This window comes from Malus domestica, chromosome 13, assembly GCF_042453785.1.
Source record: "Malus domestica chromosome 13, GDT2T_hap1".
In the NCBI taxonomy this organism is placed as follows: Eukaryota; Viridiplantae; Streptophyta; class Magnoliopsida; order Rosales; family Rosaceae; genus Malus; species Malus domestica.
The window spans coordinates 16,038,139-16,056,649 of NC_091673.1; the positions used below are offsets into that span (position 1 = coordinate 16,038,139).

The following is an 18,511-nucleotide window of genomic DNA, read 5'->3' on the forward strand; positions in this document are numbered from 1 at the left end:
ACGAATGCTTTGTCAATATTTATGATTTTCATAAAACTTAATGATCTTTGATTGTATCTCTATTATGATGTGCATGTAGGGGACTATTGAAGAATAAGTTGGGTTGATGATGCGTATTCCATCCAATTCAATGATTTAAGGAAAATCTGAGGGTTAATTAGTAATCTGGGGCATTGTCATTCATGATTTATCAAAAAAGCAACTAGAGATCGATTTGTATGCAAGTGTGTCATGTGTGGAGAAGGACCCTCTAGCTAGACCATCATCTATTTAATTCACCAAATTTGTCCAACTTTGTTTAAGTCTTTAATTCACTTGTTTTCACTTTAATTTTGTCCAAAATCCAATCCCCTTTACTTTAGAATGTTAAACTAGTTAGAATCTGTCCAACTTTGTGTCTTTTATTGTTTTGAGTCAAATTAAAGTTAGAATTCGTCCAAATAACTCCCTAGAGTCTGTTTTGAGTCTATTTGCTTGCTTTGTGCTGTTTTGAGTCATTCTAGTTAGTTTTGAGTCTTTTCAATTTGTTTTGAGTTTTTTTAATCTAGTTAAGTGTTTTTAGCCTAGTTTTGTGTTTTTGAGTCAGTTTAAAGTAGAGTAGCAATCCCTCATAATCTCTGGTCTAGAACGATCCCTACTTACATCTTTACTATAATTGTCAATAAGAGGGTTTAATTTGAGTGTTGTTTTATTTCAAATCAGATCCTCACCCATGGGCGATGTGGGATCTTACAATCCACTCCCCTTAGGGGCCCGACGTCCTCGACGGCACACTTCCCGCCAGGGATTAGCTTTGATACCATTCTATCACATCCCGGCCCGAGCCCCCACCGCATCCCAGGCTCGACTCCACCGTAGCACGATATTGTCCGCTTTGGGCCCCGACCACACCCTCACGGTTTTGTTTTCGGGAACTCACACGAGCAGAACTTCCTAGTAGGTCACCCATCCTGGGAATGCTCTGGCCCCTTTCTCACTTAACTTCGGAGTTTCTATGGAACTCGAAGCCAGTGAGCTCCAAAAAGGTATCGTGCTAGGAAAAGATGAAAATATACATATAAGGCTTACAGGAGCCTCACCCCTGGCCAATGTGGGATCTTACAATATTTTAGTACATGGTAAAAATAGAAATGAACATAGAAAGCACTTAGAGATAGTTTTACAAGAATTTATCAATAATGGAATTGTGATTAGCAAAAATAAAATAGCGTTAGAAAAACAAGATATAGAATTTTTAGGAATGTATATCAAGTCAAGTACAATACAATTACGAGATCATATAACTAAAAAGGTTTTAGAATTTCTAGATAAGTTATAAGATAAAAAACAGTTACAAGCATTTTTTGGATTGTTAAATTATGCAAGAAATTTTATCCCTGATTTAGAAAGAAAAATAACAGTATTACACAGTAAAACTAGGCCTGGCAAACGGGTCGTGTCTGTCGTGTTCGTGTCATTTTCGTGTAACACCTGTTATCTTATCGAGTCGTGTCGTGTCACACCTGTTATCTTAATGGGTCCTTAACCGACCCATTATGACACTTTAAGAAAAAAAAAATTCTTAAATTTGCACATACCACACATTGCTACATAAATATTACTTCAAAACATTAAAAGATATTTGTCGTTTAAGTACTATATCTACACTCGAAAATAAGAGCCTAATAAAAACAATAATATATACACTACTATTCTATTACAAATATTAAATGTGTAAGGATATGCAAAATGAAAGAGTTTTTGTTTTCAAGGTTGTGAAGCCTTTCTCAAAAGTTTAAACTTTGCCAATGGAACTCAAAGCTTACATGTTATTCCTTTTACAAAATCCTCAATTTACATCGATCATCATGAGGAAATTGTATTGGAACTTTGGCCTTCAAGGAAATTAATATATATAATTATTATGGGAATTGTTATTAGCACTCCAAAAATCTCATTCTACACTCCAAACTTTCTATATTGGGAAAGAAAAATACACTTTTGGGGAGTGTAGAATGAGATTTTTGGAGTGCCAATAACACTTCCCATTATTATAGTTTATTCATACTTTTATTAAGTATAACATAAGATTTTGTGGTATCCACTAGTGTAAATATTTTAAATTGAAGATCGAATTTATTCATTGTATTCATATAGGGTCAAGGATTGTAGCTATAAAAAATCATCAAAATCGGAGTTAAAATAACCGTTAAATCATGATTTTTTGTTTTATAACCGTTGAAAAGTTTTGTCCCGTTACTTAATCTCTAAATGTTTGTTTTTTGCAATTTTTGGCGTATACGATCTCGAAGTATATACAAACATGTTTGACGGTTGGATCATTGAAACTAGTTTTGTAGTATGCGTATCTCATCAAAACAACAGATTCACTAACACTTAGGAGTTTATTCATACTTTCATTAAGTATAACATAAGATTTTGTGGTATCTACTAGTGTAGATATTTTAAATTAAAGATCACATTAAATCATTGTATTCATATAGGGTCAAGGAGTGTAGCTGTAAAAAAATCATCAAAATCGAAGTTAAAATAACCATTAAATCGTGATTTTTCTTTTTATAACCGTCGAAAAGTTTTGTCCCGTTACTTGATCTCTAGATGTTTGTTTTTTGCAATTTTTGGTGTATGCGATCTCGAAGTATAAACAAACATGTTTGACGGTTGGATCGTTGAAAATAGTTTCGTAGAATGCATATCCCATCAAAACAATAGATTCACTAACACTTAGGAGTTTATTCATATTTTCATTAAGTATAACATAAGATTTTGTGGTATCCACTAGTGTAAATATTTTAAATTGAAGATTGAATTCAATCATTGTATTCATATAAGGTCAATGTGTGTAGTTGTAAAAAATCATCAAAATTGGAGTTAAAATAACCGTTAAATCGTGTCTCCAAAGTATGACGAACAAGTTTGTAGATATTCATCAGGAAAATTTAGTGATGTACAGTCAAGATTACCGTCAACAGATTTAGAAATTTTAAGAATAATTAACTCACTTGTGGCATTTTCTTCATTTTTACATAATGAAGTATTTACTATTAGAACGTATTGTCAAAATATAGTTTCTCATTATAACAAAATAAATGCTAATAAATAGGCAACTCGAAGATGGGTTAATTTTATTGATTCAATTATAGGAAATAGTTTTAAACCAATTTTTGAACATATAAAGGGTAATGACAATACATTAGCTGATATCTTATCAAGATTAATTGGTTGAACAAGAATGGAATATCGTGGACCATCATCATCAAATAACACAAGACCACAAGGCAAAAGAGCACCATTCAATAGTATAATGATGCACCATGGACCTCCACCATTCAATGGATTCCAAAATAGCATAAGCAGACCAACATCACCACCAGTACTCACTTTCAACTTTAATGGCAATATTGTTGAAGGAATCAGAAATCCAACTTTGAGGTATAGGTCAACAGTACCAGGGCTTTCTGATAGGCAGCAGGTTCTCTTAGATAATTTTTGGAATATCCAAATCAAACAGCCAAGCATAAGGTTAGGTCATGAAAAATTAATTAAAGCTTTAGAACAAGAGTTTGATAGTTTTAATTTTAGTATCCATCAAAGCTAGCATCATATTCATTCTCTTGAGCACAACCTTCAAGTCATTTCTAGGGACCATGAGTCATTACTTAGTAAGTTTACCAAAATGAACCAAGAACTTCAATCTCTTAGAATGCAGCAGAAGGTAAGTGACATCCTGAAAAGAGAATTAAAAAGAGGTTTGAAAACTGATAAGCATAAGAATAAAGAAAAAATGGGTTATTAAACCTATAGAACAAGAGACTAATGAGCCCATAGAAGAGATTAAGATTGAGCTCTTAGAAAAAGACATTGAAATGGAGCAGCATCAACATCTGAGTGACAAAGAAAAACAAGAAAGATATGAAAGTTTTCTTAGGTATATATCTTTAGACTTAATAATAGATGATATCCTATTAGAAAAAATTTCAAAAGCAAAATTAAGAATAATGCCACCAGATATGCAAAATGAGATCTTGAGCAAAACATCACAGTCCATGAAAGAGTTGTTGGAAAATATTAGTATTTTGGTTTATTTGAATGTTTGGTTTTATGAGCTTAGCCCGTTAGAATTAGGTTTTGTTAGAGATTAAGGTTAGTTTATTATAAATAGGGTGCTTTGTTATTCATTAATGAACAAGTTAGCCACAATGTAGTCTCTTAGGGTTTTGTAGCCGTTCAGCATTCTCAGTTTGTTTAAGAATATTCTTATTATTTGTTAGTCTTGTTCGTTGCGCATTCTGATATTCAACTTGGTATCATAGCAGGTTTGATTCTTCGGGATTTAATCTGCTTCGGGTTGGTATTTGTTTGTTCATTTCCGTTGTCGTTCATGTTCAGATTGTTAGTTGGTATTGATTGTTTGCAAGAAGAAAAAAATTGGTCGTTCGTTTTTTGTCCAGGGACTCTGCTTTTGCACCTTTGAACAACGCAGCATGCAGGAGTATCCGCAAGTTTGTATTGTTGCAAAGGAAAAAAAGGGGAGTAAAAAAAAAAAGGAAGAAACAAGAAAAAATTGGTTGCTTGTTTGAGGCCCATGCGAGCAAAGGAAAAAAAAAATTTGGTTGGATTTTTTGTTTGTTTGTTCGGAAGTTGGCATCGGCATCGGCATCGGCATCGGCATCGGAATTTGGAGGCTTGCATCCACATCTTCTTGTTGGCAAACTCATGTCGTGTACCGCCATGAGTTTGACGGGGGGGTGTTGGAAAATATTAGTATTTTGGTTTATTTGAATGTTTGGTTTTATGGGCTTAGCCTGTTATAATTAGGTTTTGTTAGAGATTAGGGTTAGTTTATTATAAATAGGGTGCTTTGTTATTCTTTAGTGAACAAGTTAGCCACAATGTAGTCTCTTAGGGTTTTGTAGTCGTTTCGGCATTCTCAATTTATTTAATAATATTCTTATTATTTGTTAGTCTTGTTCGTTGCGCACTCTTCGTGTTGGCAAACTCATGTCGTGTACCGCCATGAGTTTGACGGGGGGTGTTGGAAAATATTAGTATTTTGGTGTATTTGAATGTTTGGTTTTATAGGCTTAGCACGTTAGAATTAGGTTTTGTTAGAGATTAGGATTAGTTTATTATAAATAGGGTGCTTTGTTATTCTTTAGTGAACAAGTTAGCCACAATGTAGTCTCTTAGGGTTTTGTAGCCGTTTTGGCATTCTTAGTTTGTTTAATAATATTCTTATTATTTGTTAGTTTTATTCGTTGCGCACTCTTCTTGTTGGCAAACTCATGTCGTGTACCGCCATGAGTTTGACGGGGGGTTTTGGAAAATATTAGTATTTTGGTTTATTTGAATGTTTGGTTTTATGGGTTTAGCCCGTTAGAATTAGGTTTTGTTAGAGATTAGGGTTAGTTTATTATAAATAGGATGCTTTGTTATTCTTTAGTGAGCAAGTTAGCTACAATGTAGTCTCTTAGGGTTTTGTAGCCGTTTCGGCATTCTCAGTTTGTTTAATAATATTCTTAGTAATTGTTAGTCTTGTTCGTTGCGCACTTTTATATTCAACTAGAGTTACAATTACAATTACAATGTGCTTTGTATCAGTTCATCTTTGATCCAAAACCAGTGATGGATATTATTACAAAGATGTATCCATCATGTCTTTGTGATAGTATAAAGAATTGTATTTGTAAATCAGAGGTTAGCATAGCTGTGACCAGGATTAACATGAGAGATTTTAGATCATGGCATTTTAGTTATGAGTATCAGAAAAAGCATAGTGTGGTAGAAGTTAGCCTTGCCTTATTATTAGAGTTTGGCTATCTTGATAAAATATTCATTAACCATATTTCCCAACTAGAATCATTTCCTGAAAAACTTATAAAAGTAGCAGAAGATTATTTAGAAAAGTTGAAAGAAATTTGCATAAGTTTTATTAGTAGTCCTCTAGATTGGTATGTACATATGCATAAGGAGAAAGTTAGGCATATAGCCATGATTAATGAAGAGTCCCTTAGATTATCCCCTATCTTCTCACATGAGTGTACTCCTTCATACAAAAATATTCTAAAATTCCGAGGAATCCAAATGTTAGCCTTAGATGAGTTTGAAAATTTTAGGTATGATATGGTATTAGTAGCAGAAGAAGAAAAAATGTATATTTACAGTAAGACAATGATCAATCATCATCCCTATTAGAAGACTTAAATTTTCAAAGAAGAAACAGAAGAAATGTACTACAAGGTGAAAGAAGATAGATAAACAGATGCAGAGCTAGTAGAAAGCGATGAACAGTACTGGAACAATTTGACAGAAGAAGAGCTGCATAACATCGACAACATGATGGAAGCATGAAGATCTGGCAGCAAATTAGCAGAAGCTGAATAGCATCATGTAAAATATATATTTTCAAACAGAAATGTCAATATCATTGTGGACCCTGCTATAATAATAAAATAATAACATAAGAATAAATAAATAAATAATTTGATCCATCATGAACTTTTCATACACAAAATATTATTTTGATTAATAATGAATATTACTAAATCATTTTCATTAAAATTCTCTTTATTCAATTATTTTAAAAACAATTTCAAACAAGCCCGCACTTGAATGGTAGTGTGTGTATAGGAGTTCTACTGCTTTTCTTGTTTAAAGCTGCTTCTCTAGGGTTGGGCTTGGGCTGAAAAGCTGATCCCAGAATTGGTCGGCGATCCCAACCCATGTAACGTTGCAGAAGGCAGAAGCTCTGGACTCTTCTCGTAATAAACACACTATTCAAACGACCACCTTTCAACTCTAGGAAGCTCTAGAAGTTGCTCTCTCTCTCTCTCTCTCTCTAAATTGTGAGCCGAAGCGGTCCTTGTTTCTGCTGTAATCCCTCACTGATCGTTGGTGCTCTTCTATCTCTCACTCTACTGTAAGTCCCTTACTTCCTCTGTACAAAATTAGCTTCATTTTATTTTCCTTAATTAATAGCCATGCTAGCTAGCTATGTCTCTCTCTGTGTACCTGTAAGTAGCAGTGCATGCACTTGTTTTTGCTGTTTTTCGTTGACTTAAAACAACTTTTATTACCACCCAACAACTTGTTTTTGCTTTCTGGAAATTGGAAGAGGCTCTTCTCTCTGGTTTCTATCTTTATTGTTCTAAATTTTTGTTTTCTTGCCAAGTTTTTGACATATTTTGTTGGGGTTTCAAGTAAAATATGTGGGGTTGTGGTTTTTTTTTTATTTTACTTTCATGTTTCTACCAACAAATGTGAGATGGGTAAGTTGCCTAAGAGGTGTTTGTGAGAAGGCCTGCATGAACTATATTTTCCCAATTCTGTCTGTATACTACAAAAGCCAAGAGTTATCAGCAGGTCTTTTAGGATTTGATGTTCCCAGCTTAGATTTGTTGGTTTCTCTAGTTTTTGATTTGTTGAGTGTAACTTTCAGAACCTGTTCCAACTAGGAATTAACTCAACACATGCTCAAATGGAAAAACAATTTTTTTTTTTCGCCGTGTTAAATCATAAGAAAACAGGATCGAGAATGCTAATATAGGATGATAGAGTTAGGTAGATAGTAGAGATCGTGATTGTACATGAAACCACAAGATTCGTAGGCGTTGCTTGGGGTAAACTAGTTCAAATGCACGATTGGGCAGCACAATCTGGGGGGAAGTAGAACTTGAATTGCATTTTTTAAGTGGTTCAAACCACGTACAAATGTTTCCTCATTTAGGAAGGACTTTAATCTTTTTTTTTCTCTTTTTTTGTTCTCATCTCTTAGTTTTCATCACCTGCTCTTCATCCATTTGCGATTTTTGAATGCAGGGATGGCTGAGCCAGCATACACAGTGGCATCTGATAGTGAAACCACTGGAGAGGAAAAATCGTCTTCTCCTTTTCCTGAAACCGCTATTGGGATTGACATTGGCACTTCACATTGCAGTGCTGCGGTCTGGAATGGCTCCCAGGTTGAGCTCCTTAGGAACAGTAGAAACCAGAAAATGATGCGGTCGTATGTCACATTCAAGAATGAAAACCCTTCAGGAGGAGTAAGCTATCAACTCTCCAGTGAGCACGAGATGTTATCTGGAGCTTCAATTTTCAACATGAAACGATTAATTGGCAGGGTTGACACTGATCCAGTTGTCCAGTCAAGCAAAAGCCTCCCCTTTTTAGTACAAACATTGGGCATTGGGGTGCGCCCACTGATCGCAGCCTTGGTGAACAATGTATGGAGATCCACAACTCCTGAAGAAGTTCTGGCAATATTCTTGGTGGAACTCAAGGCAATGGCAGAAATCGAGCTAAAGCAACCCATAAAAAATGTTGTTCTGACTATTCCAGCTTCATTCAGCCGATTCCAGCTTACTCGTATTGAAAGAGCTTGTGCCATGGCTAGCCTTCATGTACTCAGACTGATGCCTGAACCAACTGCTGTCGCACTGTTATATGCACAAAAGATTTCAAATCAGAACGTAAACACCGGATCTGAGAAGATTGCTCTAATCTTCAACATGGGTGCTGGATACTGCGATGTAGCTGTTACTGCTACAGCTGGAGGAGTTTCCCAAATAAAAGCCTTAGCAGGATCTGCCATTGGAGGGGAAGACTTGCTTCAGAATATGATGCGTCATCTGTTGCCAGATTCCGAGACTCTTATAACTAGCCACGGACTTGATGACATAAAATCAGCGGGCATTCTTCGAGTTGCAACGCAGGAGGCAATCCACAATCTCTCCTCCCAAACAAGTGTTCAGATTGATGCTGACTTGGGAAATGGAACAAATATATGTAAGGTTGTGGATCGTGAGGAATTTGAGGAAGTTAACCGAGCAGTGTTTGATAAGTGCGCGAGCCTCATAAGCCAGTGCTTGCACGATGCAAAGGTTGATACCGAGGATGTGAGCGATGTAATAGTTGTTGGTGGATGCTCATATATTCCAAAGATAAGAAGTCTTGTCATGAGCATTTGTAAAAAGGAGGAGCTGTACAAAGGGATGAACCAGTTGGAAGCTGCTGTCACTGGAGCGGCACTAGAAGGAGCGGTGGCATCAGGTCTTAGCGATCCCTTTGGTAGTTTGGACTTGCTTACCATTCAAGCCACCCCTCTCGCCATTGGGATTCAAGCTGATGGAAACAACTTTGTGCCTATCATACCTAGAAACACAGCAATTCCCGCACAAAAAGATATGATTTTCACAACTGCCCATGATAATCAAACTGAAGCACTGATAATCGTCTACGAAGGCGAGGGGAAGAAGGTGGAAGAGAACCATTTGCTGGGGTATTTCAAGATCACTGGAATTCCACCATCACCGAAAGGAGTTCCGGAAATAAGAATAATTCTGGACATCGATGCATCGAGCGTGCTGAGAGTTTTATCGGGGGTTTTAATGCCGGGGTCTCATCAGCCGGTAAATCCAGTCATGGGAGTGAGGATGCCAACAGTTGATGATGGTCATGGCTGGTGTGCCGAAGCCCTACACAGAACTTATGGTTCTACTCTCGACTTGGTTACAGTGCAGAAGATATAGTCACTACTTAACACGAATGCAGAGAATCATGTTTTAGCGTCAACTGGTGAAATGTAAAGCTGATACTATATTTTTGTAAGCATATTTTACTGTGTGTGGATTTAGTGTAATAAAATAAAATTGAGCAGCTTCTGCTCAAATGGTTTGATAAGTTATCAGATTTAGATGGCACCAAAAGTATTGCCTTATGATTTACCTGTTGCAGAGTACTGGGTGTCGAAACACATGTTCCTCTATCCTGCAAATCACCAACGGGCACGTACCCAAAAATGCTTAATAAAAGACTTAGTGTAAAACCACGTCTTAAAGCCCATATTGGTACCATTTTTCTAATAGAGGTAGACTCATCGACACATATAGATTTCATCTCTATTAAAAATATGATACAATTTGCTATAAAAGTGCGGTAAGAACAACATTTTTGTCAACAAAAGCGAAAAATAAATAAATAAATTTTTGTTTGTGTATCAAATTAATTTGACAGATATGTAAGTAGGAATGTCTTTCCAATGAAATGCAGCAAAACATTTAACGTTCTCATTTGCATAGAGTTAACTTGGTTAGTGAACCAAGTGCATTAACCAAACGATCATTTTCTCTACATCCATGAAAAGTTCACTCACAAAAACAAAAGAAGTCGCATTTAAACTTAAAAAAACTGCATAGAATAAACCCTAACAGCAGAAGCACCAACAATTAGAAATGGTCATCTTCTTCAGAACTTCACTGTACTTTAAGAAATACTTTACCACTTCCATTGCACCCTGCAGTCCCTTTAATCCCTTCACGGAGCTGGTCTTGAGTTGCGAGGACAAACAAACAGGCAAAAACTCTAGTGGATTGAAGGGCTTGAACTATCCGCCGAGTCTTCCTACTTTAACACGAGATGTTCGACATTAGGTGACTTGTCAAGAAACTCAACTAGGACTTCCCGACGTACCTCATAAAAAGTTAGCTTCAATCGCTTCATGTTTCTGGAAGCAAGCATAGAGCAAACCCCAGACCAAGTTCTAGCTCCCGAAAAAGACATGCCTAAACTGGAAATTTTGCCAAGAATGCAGTAACACGGTCGGCATAGGCAGGAATTGCATTGTCTATTTAATCACCGATAACAAGTTTGATCTTGAGTCTTGACTAAAGCTTTCGGATTCTCCAGAAAGTAATTTGACGATGCAAACCCCATGACACAGTTTTTCAAGATTTGAGGCATTGACAAATAAATTGTTTGACAACTCTATATCTTTCACAGTTGTTCTTAAAGTCTTTAATTCAGGAGCAAGTATGTTGAAATTCATTGCATCTCTTCCGAAAAATGGATGTATATCCAAATCTTCAAGAACAAGGGAGTTACAGAAAAGCTTTTCCAATGAGGTATCACCTAATACATGATCTGTAATAACATGAAGTAACTTGAGACTTGGCAAACAACAAAGCAATGTCGCAGGAAACCCAAAAATTTCACTAAAAAGCCCAATTATATTTGGAAGCTTAGTCATTATATATTCGTAGCAAACCAAGCTCAAATTCATGAGTAGTATGCGAATGATAATTCACATTCATGCCACGTCAAATGGAAAACTCACACTAAGCCCATGCAAAACCATGTGTATTGATCATACCAAGCCAAATTGAAATAAGTTTATAATATTAATACATTAACAGTTTAATTCGAAACACATCAAACTGCTCTTCACCCAACACGCTTAAGTGGGTCAAGCCACATAAGTCCATTGGGCCTACATGGGATTCGAGCTTGTGGAGATTTTGAGCTGCTTGGGAGAACCAAAATCAAGGCCCACAACTCTAGTTTCACACGGGAGGTTATAAGAGATATCCCAACCCGTTTCCTTACAAACCAACCAAAATGCTTCAAACACAACCAGTTTGCCTAGATTTATGGGTTGACGGAGTCTGACCCTGGGCCGCACGCCTCATTTTAACGTGGTGGAAGAACTTTACCATTTGAAGCTCACGCAGGAAATCAAGGAAGAAAATGGAGAAGGTAGCCAAAGATGGAGCGGGATTTGGTGCAAGCAAAAGGAGATTTTGGGCAAAATGATAAACTTAGCCTTCACAAGGCTACTAACTCTCTACAGTACTATCCCAAAGAGGCATGCTGTGGGTTCAACAATGGAAAAGAGAAAGAACGACTTAACAAACCAAGACGAGGAGAGAAGGGATTCTCCAGCTGGGATTTTGAGGATTCATGTACCTATAAATTCAAGCCATCAGCACGCTTGGAATGCAGAATGCACCATGCACAGCACGCAATCTCTAAGTGTTGAAAAAACCTAATTCATGAGCTTTAGCCTTTCCTTCATTCTTATCTTTGTCATAAGCCTCCCTTAACCTTCAAAATTACCACCCCATTAGAAACCCTAATTAGCCACTTCAAAACCACCAACCAAGGTCTTAAATATCGATATTATCGGTGATATTTCGCCGATAATATCATTTTTTTAGAGGACGATATTTTCACACTTATCCACTTAATTATCGTCAATATATCGATATTTTTGTCGATATTATCGTGATAATATCGAAGATGATATTTTCAGCATTTTAATATATTATTTGGGCAATATATCGCAATATCGATAATATCGCAAGATGAACCTAAACATACTTGAAAAATGGACTTACCAGAGACCTTATCGCAAACAGCTTTGGAATCCTCAATCTCACCGTATTCCTTAAACACACCGGTTAAGGTTTCGGCGTTGGTGTCCAATCCAAGACCATGGACGAAGATCTTGCCGTGGTTATCGGCAGCTTCGAGAAGCAGGGAGATAAGATGTTCCTTGGTGAATTGTCACGTCTCGATCCTGACATACGTCCAGGATCGACACATGACGTCACCAACTACCCGTATCTCTAACATACCCTGCCACCAGGATATGCGAAACACAACTCGAGAACCAATTGCGTAATAAATATTTGTATACTTTATGGCTGCATCTAACCTCTTCGTTAGACTGTCTATGTACCTTCAATAGGGATCAAGCCATTCGTAGTTCAACTTCGCTATAACTCGACATATAACACAGTCTGTTCAAGCCAAAATGCATAACATTCCTCAATCAAACATTTGGACTTGACAAGCATGAATTATTTGATTCAAACTACATAACAACCTGCATGACAATCAAGGTTTCTATTTCATCCATCATATACATCATTGTGTTTCAACATAAAATCGCTATTCATATCATGTAATATATCAAAGAATCAATAAAGCACAATAGTATCTTCTAGTCGCATTGATCACTAATCTAATCATTTTAATAACAATCATATTCAACATCCTTCCACAATCATCTCAAGTAACCCATTCCATGATATCAAAGAGGCACAGTATTAACATTTAATTATGTTAATCAATCAATCAGATCACATCTCAATGCCCAAAATTAATAAAGGACTTATATAATTCCCTGCCTGGATTTCAAGTAATAACTTGATAATTCTAATTTATATTCACAAGATTTATTGTGGGTAATTCTCATTCACTCGAATCCAGGGTATAAGTCTAACTTATGGAAATGAGCAAGAGTAGGGATTCCGGACCACTCAACGGACTCCAAATCAGGATACGATTTCTGACCACTCAACGGAATCCAACCACATCAGGTTCCGGATCACATAACGGAACCAAAATTATCAATCGGTTTCTTGCATGTAAAATTAGTGTCATCGATCACAATCTTTAAACATCAAGTATAGAATCATGCCTTATGAAATCATAATCAAGTCACTGCCAACTTCGAAGGAGTCACCTAGACATCCAACGACTTTTCTAATTCAAAGCACAAGATTCTCAAAATCTATCGTTCATATGTACATTAAAAACTAGGGCTAGAGGGATGCAGTTCGGTCGAAGCCTACATCTTTGAAGCTATCTTAATCCAAACTCAATAAAACCCGAGGTGGATACGATCCTGGACCATCACTCAATGGAATCGCGAAGTAAGAAGGGTTCCGGACCATCTCTCAACGAAATCGCGGAGTACAATGCATAACAACCACTAAATGAAACCTAAGTTGGATACAATTCCAAACCATCACCCAACGGAATCGAGGAGTAGGAGGGATTTCGAACCATCTCTCAACGAAATCCGAGTGGATACGATTCCGGACCATCACTTAATGAAATCGCGGAAGGCCAACAACCATATATACAATGGCTCAAAGAAATGAGACAAGCACAAGTTACTTAATTTACAAAAGCTCAACCAAGGGAAATAAGGTACAAATACTAAATTTAGAACAAATCAATGAAGCGAAAGATGAAACCATATTGAAGCAACAAATCTCCATCACCACGGGTTAACGGTTTACCACTAGTCCTCACATTTCATCACAACATGCCAATCAAACCATATTTCAATATATACATGTCAAATCTCATTTCATAAACTTAAATCAATGGCTAAGCATTAAAAAATAACAATTCAATAGAAAACATATTTATAAAACCAAGTCATATCCACATAGGATAACAATTATGAAAATAGGGTAATCACCAATATCACATATATTAAAGTCACTCACCTGAGGTCCACACTAACGCATTCTAGCATGGAATTCAAGGCATCAAGCTCTATCACCGTAAAAACAAAGCACAAGTCCACATTTAGATTTCTCTCGATAAATTCACATGCCCAAAACTCTCATAAATCTCCCACAACAACATTTAATGAGAATCAAACCGTCAATCAAAGGTATGGTACATGATCTTACATCACTTGCTCCGTAAGATCCAACCACTAGACTTTCACTAGTAAGTTCCTAAGGTCCAACAACTGATAACTATGGTGCTCACAAAATTGTACAACGATCCAACGATCGGATTGTCATCAATCACACAAACAAGTGGTGGTCTAATTTGATCACCACACCAAACAATTGAATTTTGGGAAACCAAGCTAGACATAGGTTCATAGGGTCACTAGAAGGTATTTGTTACTTAGACAACACTCGTGGACGGTCCCACGCACTGCCACACGCGATGGTAGCCATGGTGAAGGGTTTGAAAACCCAAATTTTCAACCTTAATCACAAAGGCTCAAATTTACGTGGTAACTAGAGCTCAACAAGGGAAACATTATTCACAACTAGGTCAACGACAAATTCTAATCGGAAACCATCCAATTTCATTGGGGAAAATCAGGTTTCTAGGGTTCTACACACCCAACTCTAAAATGAATACGAAAGCACAAACCAAGCATACCAACTTAAATATTATGAAGAGTAGATGAAGTTTCATACCTCACTCGAAGGAAATGGTTGCCGGAATCACCGGAAAATGACAAAATCGCCGGAAACCCACGGAACTTTGCTGCCTCGAACTGGAAAAACGGATAAGAAACTGGAAAATATAACACTACAGAGACTTAGGGCTCGTCAATAGCTTTCCATAGACAGCAAGATCACCCAAAACGGATCTCTGATGAAGGAGATATGAGCGGGTCAAGTTGGCGGGTTAAAGGGTTGAAATCACCCCAAAAAGGGGTCAAAATCAGTCCTCTCCTTCTTCTTTTCTTTTTTTTTTTTTAGAAACCTTCCCCTTTTTAAACTAACTTAACCTTTAACCCATATGTGGGAATTAAATAATTCCCACAATCTATAGTTCACAACTTCAAACGTCCGTAACTATACCGTTGTAACTTGGACTCGCAAACCGCTTTCGCCTATGCGTTCGTGGGTTCGAAATCTCTTTAAAAACACTAGTTAAAACTTCGAAAAGTCAACGAAAGATAAAGATTGATTACGAAAATTCAAACCCGATAACTATTCGATTTAATTCCCAAAATTTACGGAATTAAAATTAAGTAATAAAAAGGACGTAAACGTGAAATACGAACTTAAATTACGAGATACATAATGAATAGTGAAATTTCGGGGATGAGATTTCACATGAATGGTTCTAGAAGATTCTGGATTGACTTGTCCTCGTCATCACCTGCACCAGTCTGATCCAAAGTGGTTGAGGCTGATGTCGTGGTTATGTTACCGGTTTCCTTATACTCACCACTCGGCCCCTCTTCGTCCTCCTCCTCTTCCTCTTCCTCTTTGTCGACTTCTTCATCTTCCTTCTCCTCCTTTTCTTCGACTTCTTCTTCTTCCTCTTCAACTACTTCCTCTGCTGGTTCGTTTTGGGGTTTGGGTTCCTCAACTACGACCTTTTGTTGCTTTTTGGTGGGTTCAGAGGGCTCGGAAGAGCTAAGCTTTCATTTTTTTTGCCATTAGAGGAGGGGTGCAGGCGTCGTGGATAGAGAGATTTGGGGGTTAGGGTTAGGGTTTCTTTGAGGAGCTGCTACCGACACCCAAGTGAAAACGCAGGAACTGATTGGGAATCGAGAGAGATGCAGGGTAAAAGTATCCTCATATGTTTAGGTTAGGGGTATTTTCGTATTTCAACCTAACATTTTACACTTACTCTACACCAAGGGGATTCGAACCTCTCCCATTTTACACTTACTCTACACATAGAGATGATGAAGATAGTGAAAATTTTGAACCTCATAAGAACTCTATGTGGTACTAAGTCACTTATGTATCTTACCATGCAATGTATAAAGTGTAAAATATTGTAAAAATTCATTATATATAAATGATTATGGTGTGTTTAAACTTCTTTCATTAATTACTACACATTTTCTACACTCACAATGTTTGTCAGCTCGCTATATAATCAACTTAAATCAGTTAAATCCATCATGCAATGCATTTCCTTCCAGTTTTTTATGATAAACTAATAGATAATTGACTAAATAAACATCCTGCAAAGTTTCAATAAACATTTCTAAGTTTTTCTTACAATTTCCGTGATTTTTATTCAATTTTTATTGATATTGATAATATCCCGATATTTCCATCGAAATTTTTGTGTTTTTGGAATACCGATATTTCTGATATCATCGATATTGAAGACCTTGCCAGCAACCATCAACGATATCTCTCTCACACTAAACTAGTGGGCTTTTAGCTCTCACACCACGAATCACTCAGGCAATTTATTAGTTGTTATGATTATTCAATCATTACTAAAAGGAATTGTTAATATATCTGGGATACACTAGTACAAAAAAAACTTTGCACTACGCAGGTCCTTCATCACGCAAAGTCAAAAAATGTCGCGTAAAACTTAGCGCAACAAACCTTCGTCGCACACTAACCGTCGCCCCAAGGCAGTGACAGAAGGGTTTACGCGACGAAGAAGAAACATGCATCGCGCAAACCCTCTTTGCACGATGCAGGCTGACTTTGCGCGACGTAGGCTGTGTCGCGCAAAGAGGCTTTGCGCTACGCATGTCCCTGAATCGCACAAACCCATGTTTTTTTTTTGGCAAAAATATTTTTTATTTAATTTTTTATAAATATTGCAATTAAATTATAAACAATAATTAATAAACCAAGAAAAAGTATTTAATTATAAAATATATGAAAATGTACATAAAAAATGTCTGAACAAAAAAAAAAGAAAAAACTACAACAAATAGTTTCCAAAGAAGAATGGTGTAAAGTTGGTGAACAAAGGCTCCTTGGTTTCAGGATTCATCTTCTCACGTTGGTGATCCTCGACCCCATGGAACTGAAAAAAACAGTTGCATATGTACTTACCTACAAAGGAAAAAAAAAATTTCATCACTTGAAAATGATCACAAAAACCAAAAGCTCTCCTGATTTCAAATCCTTGCAAGAAGTAAGCAACTAAGTAGCAATGCAAGATGTTCAGGACGAGTTAAGAATTAAAAAAAAAAAAGGTGCAGAGAATCAATCAGTAGGGATACATTGGCCTTACCAGATTCAATGTATGAGAAAGCTTGACTGTCTGCAATATGCCTGATTTATCAGTTTCCTTACTGGGAAGAATCTCAACTATGCCCTTGCTTATGAACGTATAAGGATCACTACAATGTTGGATGCGAATATCAGTCTAACATTCATTTCTCATCCCAAATAGAAATCAATATTTGCCAAAGTTAAGAAGAAAAATATATTGGAAAGAGGAGGGTTGGTTGCTAGGAATAATACCAAAAATCAATACATAAACATTAATATTTCTAGTTAGGTATATTAGTTGAAGAGAAATATGGATCAATAAAGGAGTACACAAAATCGTAAATGGAAAATCAGGGAGTCTATCAATTCTTTCACCATAGAGTCAGAAGCCAGTCAGTAACAACATAAGGCTAACCTCTGAGGCACAGAGTTCAAATCAGCAAGGGAATTTTCAACTTGGAAATTTTCTCAAGTGCATGGATAAGGGTTACAACCTTGTATCAACAAAGAAGTAAATTAAGTCAATTCTGCTCCTTAAACACAAAACTAACAGAAGGAAGAGTTGCATTTTACACACAGCACTTGCAACAATTTTATGTCTGGATTTTTTACATTTGCATGTAAATGGGTATTTGATTGTGGTTGAAAGGGACAACTGTGTCAGCAGTAAGCACTCGAGAATTTAGGATATAAGGCTGTAGAATTTGAAATAGACATAGTACCACACAAATTGTAGGTCCTTCATTTCCCACCATTTCTAATATAACAATAAGTGTAACATTGTCCTGAAAAATTGCGTACAAGAAGCTGATATAACAAACAGATGGGAAGTAGAAACAAGAGCCCCACTAGAACAGAATGCACATTAAAAACCATACAAGAAGTTGATATAACAAACAGATTAGAATTGTTTCTAACCCTCCAAACTACTTCTCTCACTCTTTTAACATGTTCTATTGCATCTAATATAACCAGGAAGATCGTCATTGATTTAAAATCATAGTGTTCTTTTTATTATAATTGGATGATCCCTGCCCCTTTTAGATTTTACTTGAAAATATATCAGCATAAGTAAACATACATACTAGTCTACAATTAAATGTCAAAACATACACCACTTTGAACCCATTTTCATGCTTTTCAACAAACTCCTGGAGTAACCTATACAAAACAACTTTTAATCACTTGTAGACAAGAAA

General features: G+C 36.5%; 1 protein-coding gene across 1 annotated transcript; it reads left to right on the top strand.

Annotated features, from left to right (window-relative positions):
• The first annotated feature begins 6,626 nt into the window (after window positions 1-6,626).
• On the top strand, window positions 6,627-9,678 carry LOC103428548 (heat shock 70 kDa protein 8-like). The gene is made up of 2 exons (XM_008366665.4): window positions 6,627-6,919; window positions 7,819-9,678. The coding sequence occupies exon 2, from the start codon at window positions 7,821-7,823 to the stop codon at window positions 9,525-9,527; it is 1,707 nt and encodes a 568-aa protein (XP_008364887.3). The 5' UTR covers window positions 6,627-6,919; window positions 7,819-7,820; the 3' UTR covers window positions 9,528-9,678.
• Window positions 9,679-18,511: the final 8,833 nt, after the last annotated feature.

Bases quoted from the DNA above. Each gene is read 5' to 3' on its own strand.
- LOC103428548 (XM_008366665.4), top strand. From the start codon at position 7,821: ATGGCTGAGCCAGCATACACAGTGGCATCTGATAGTGAAACCACTGGA.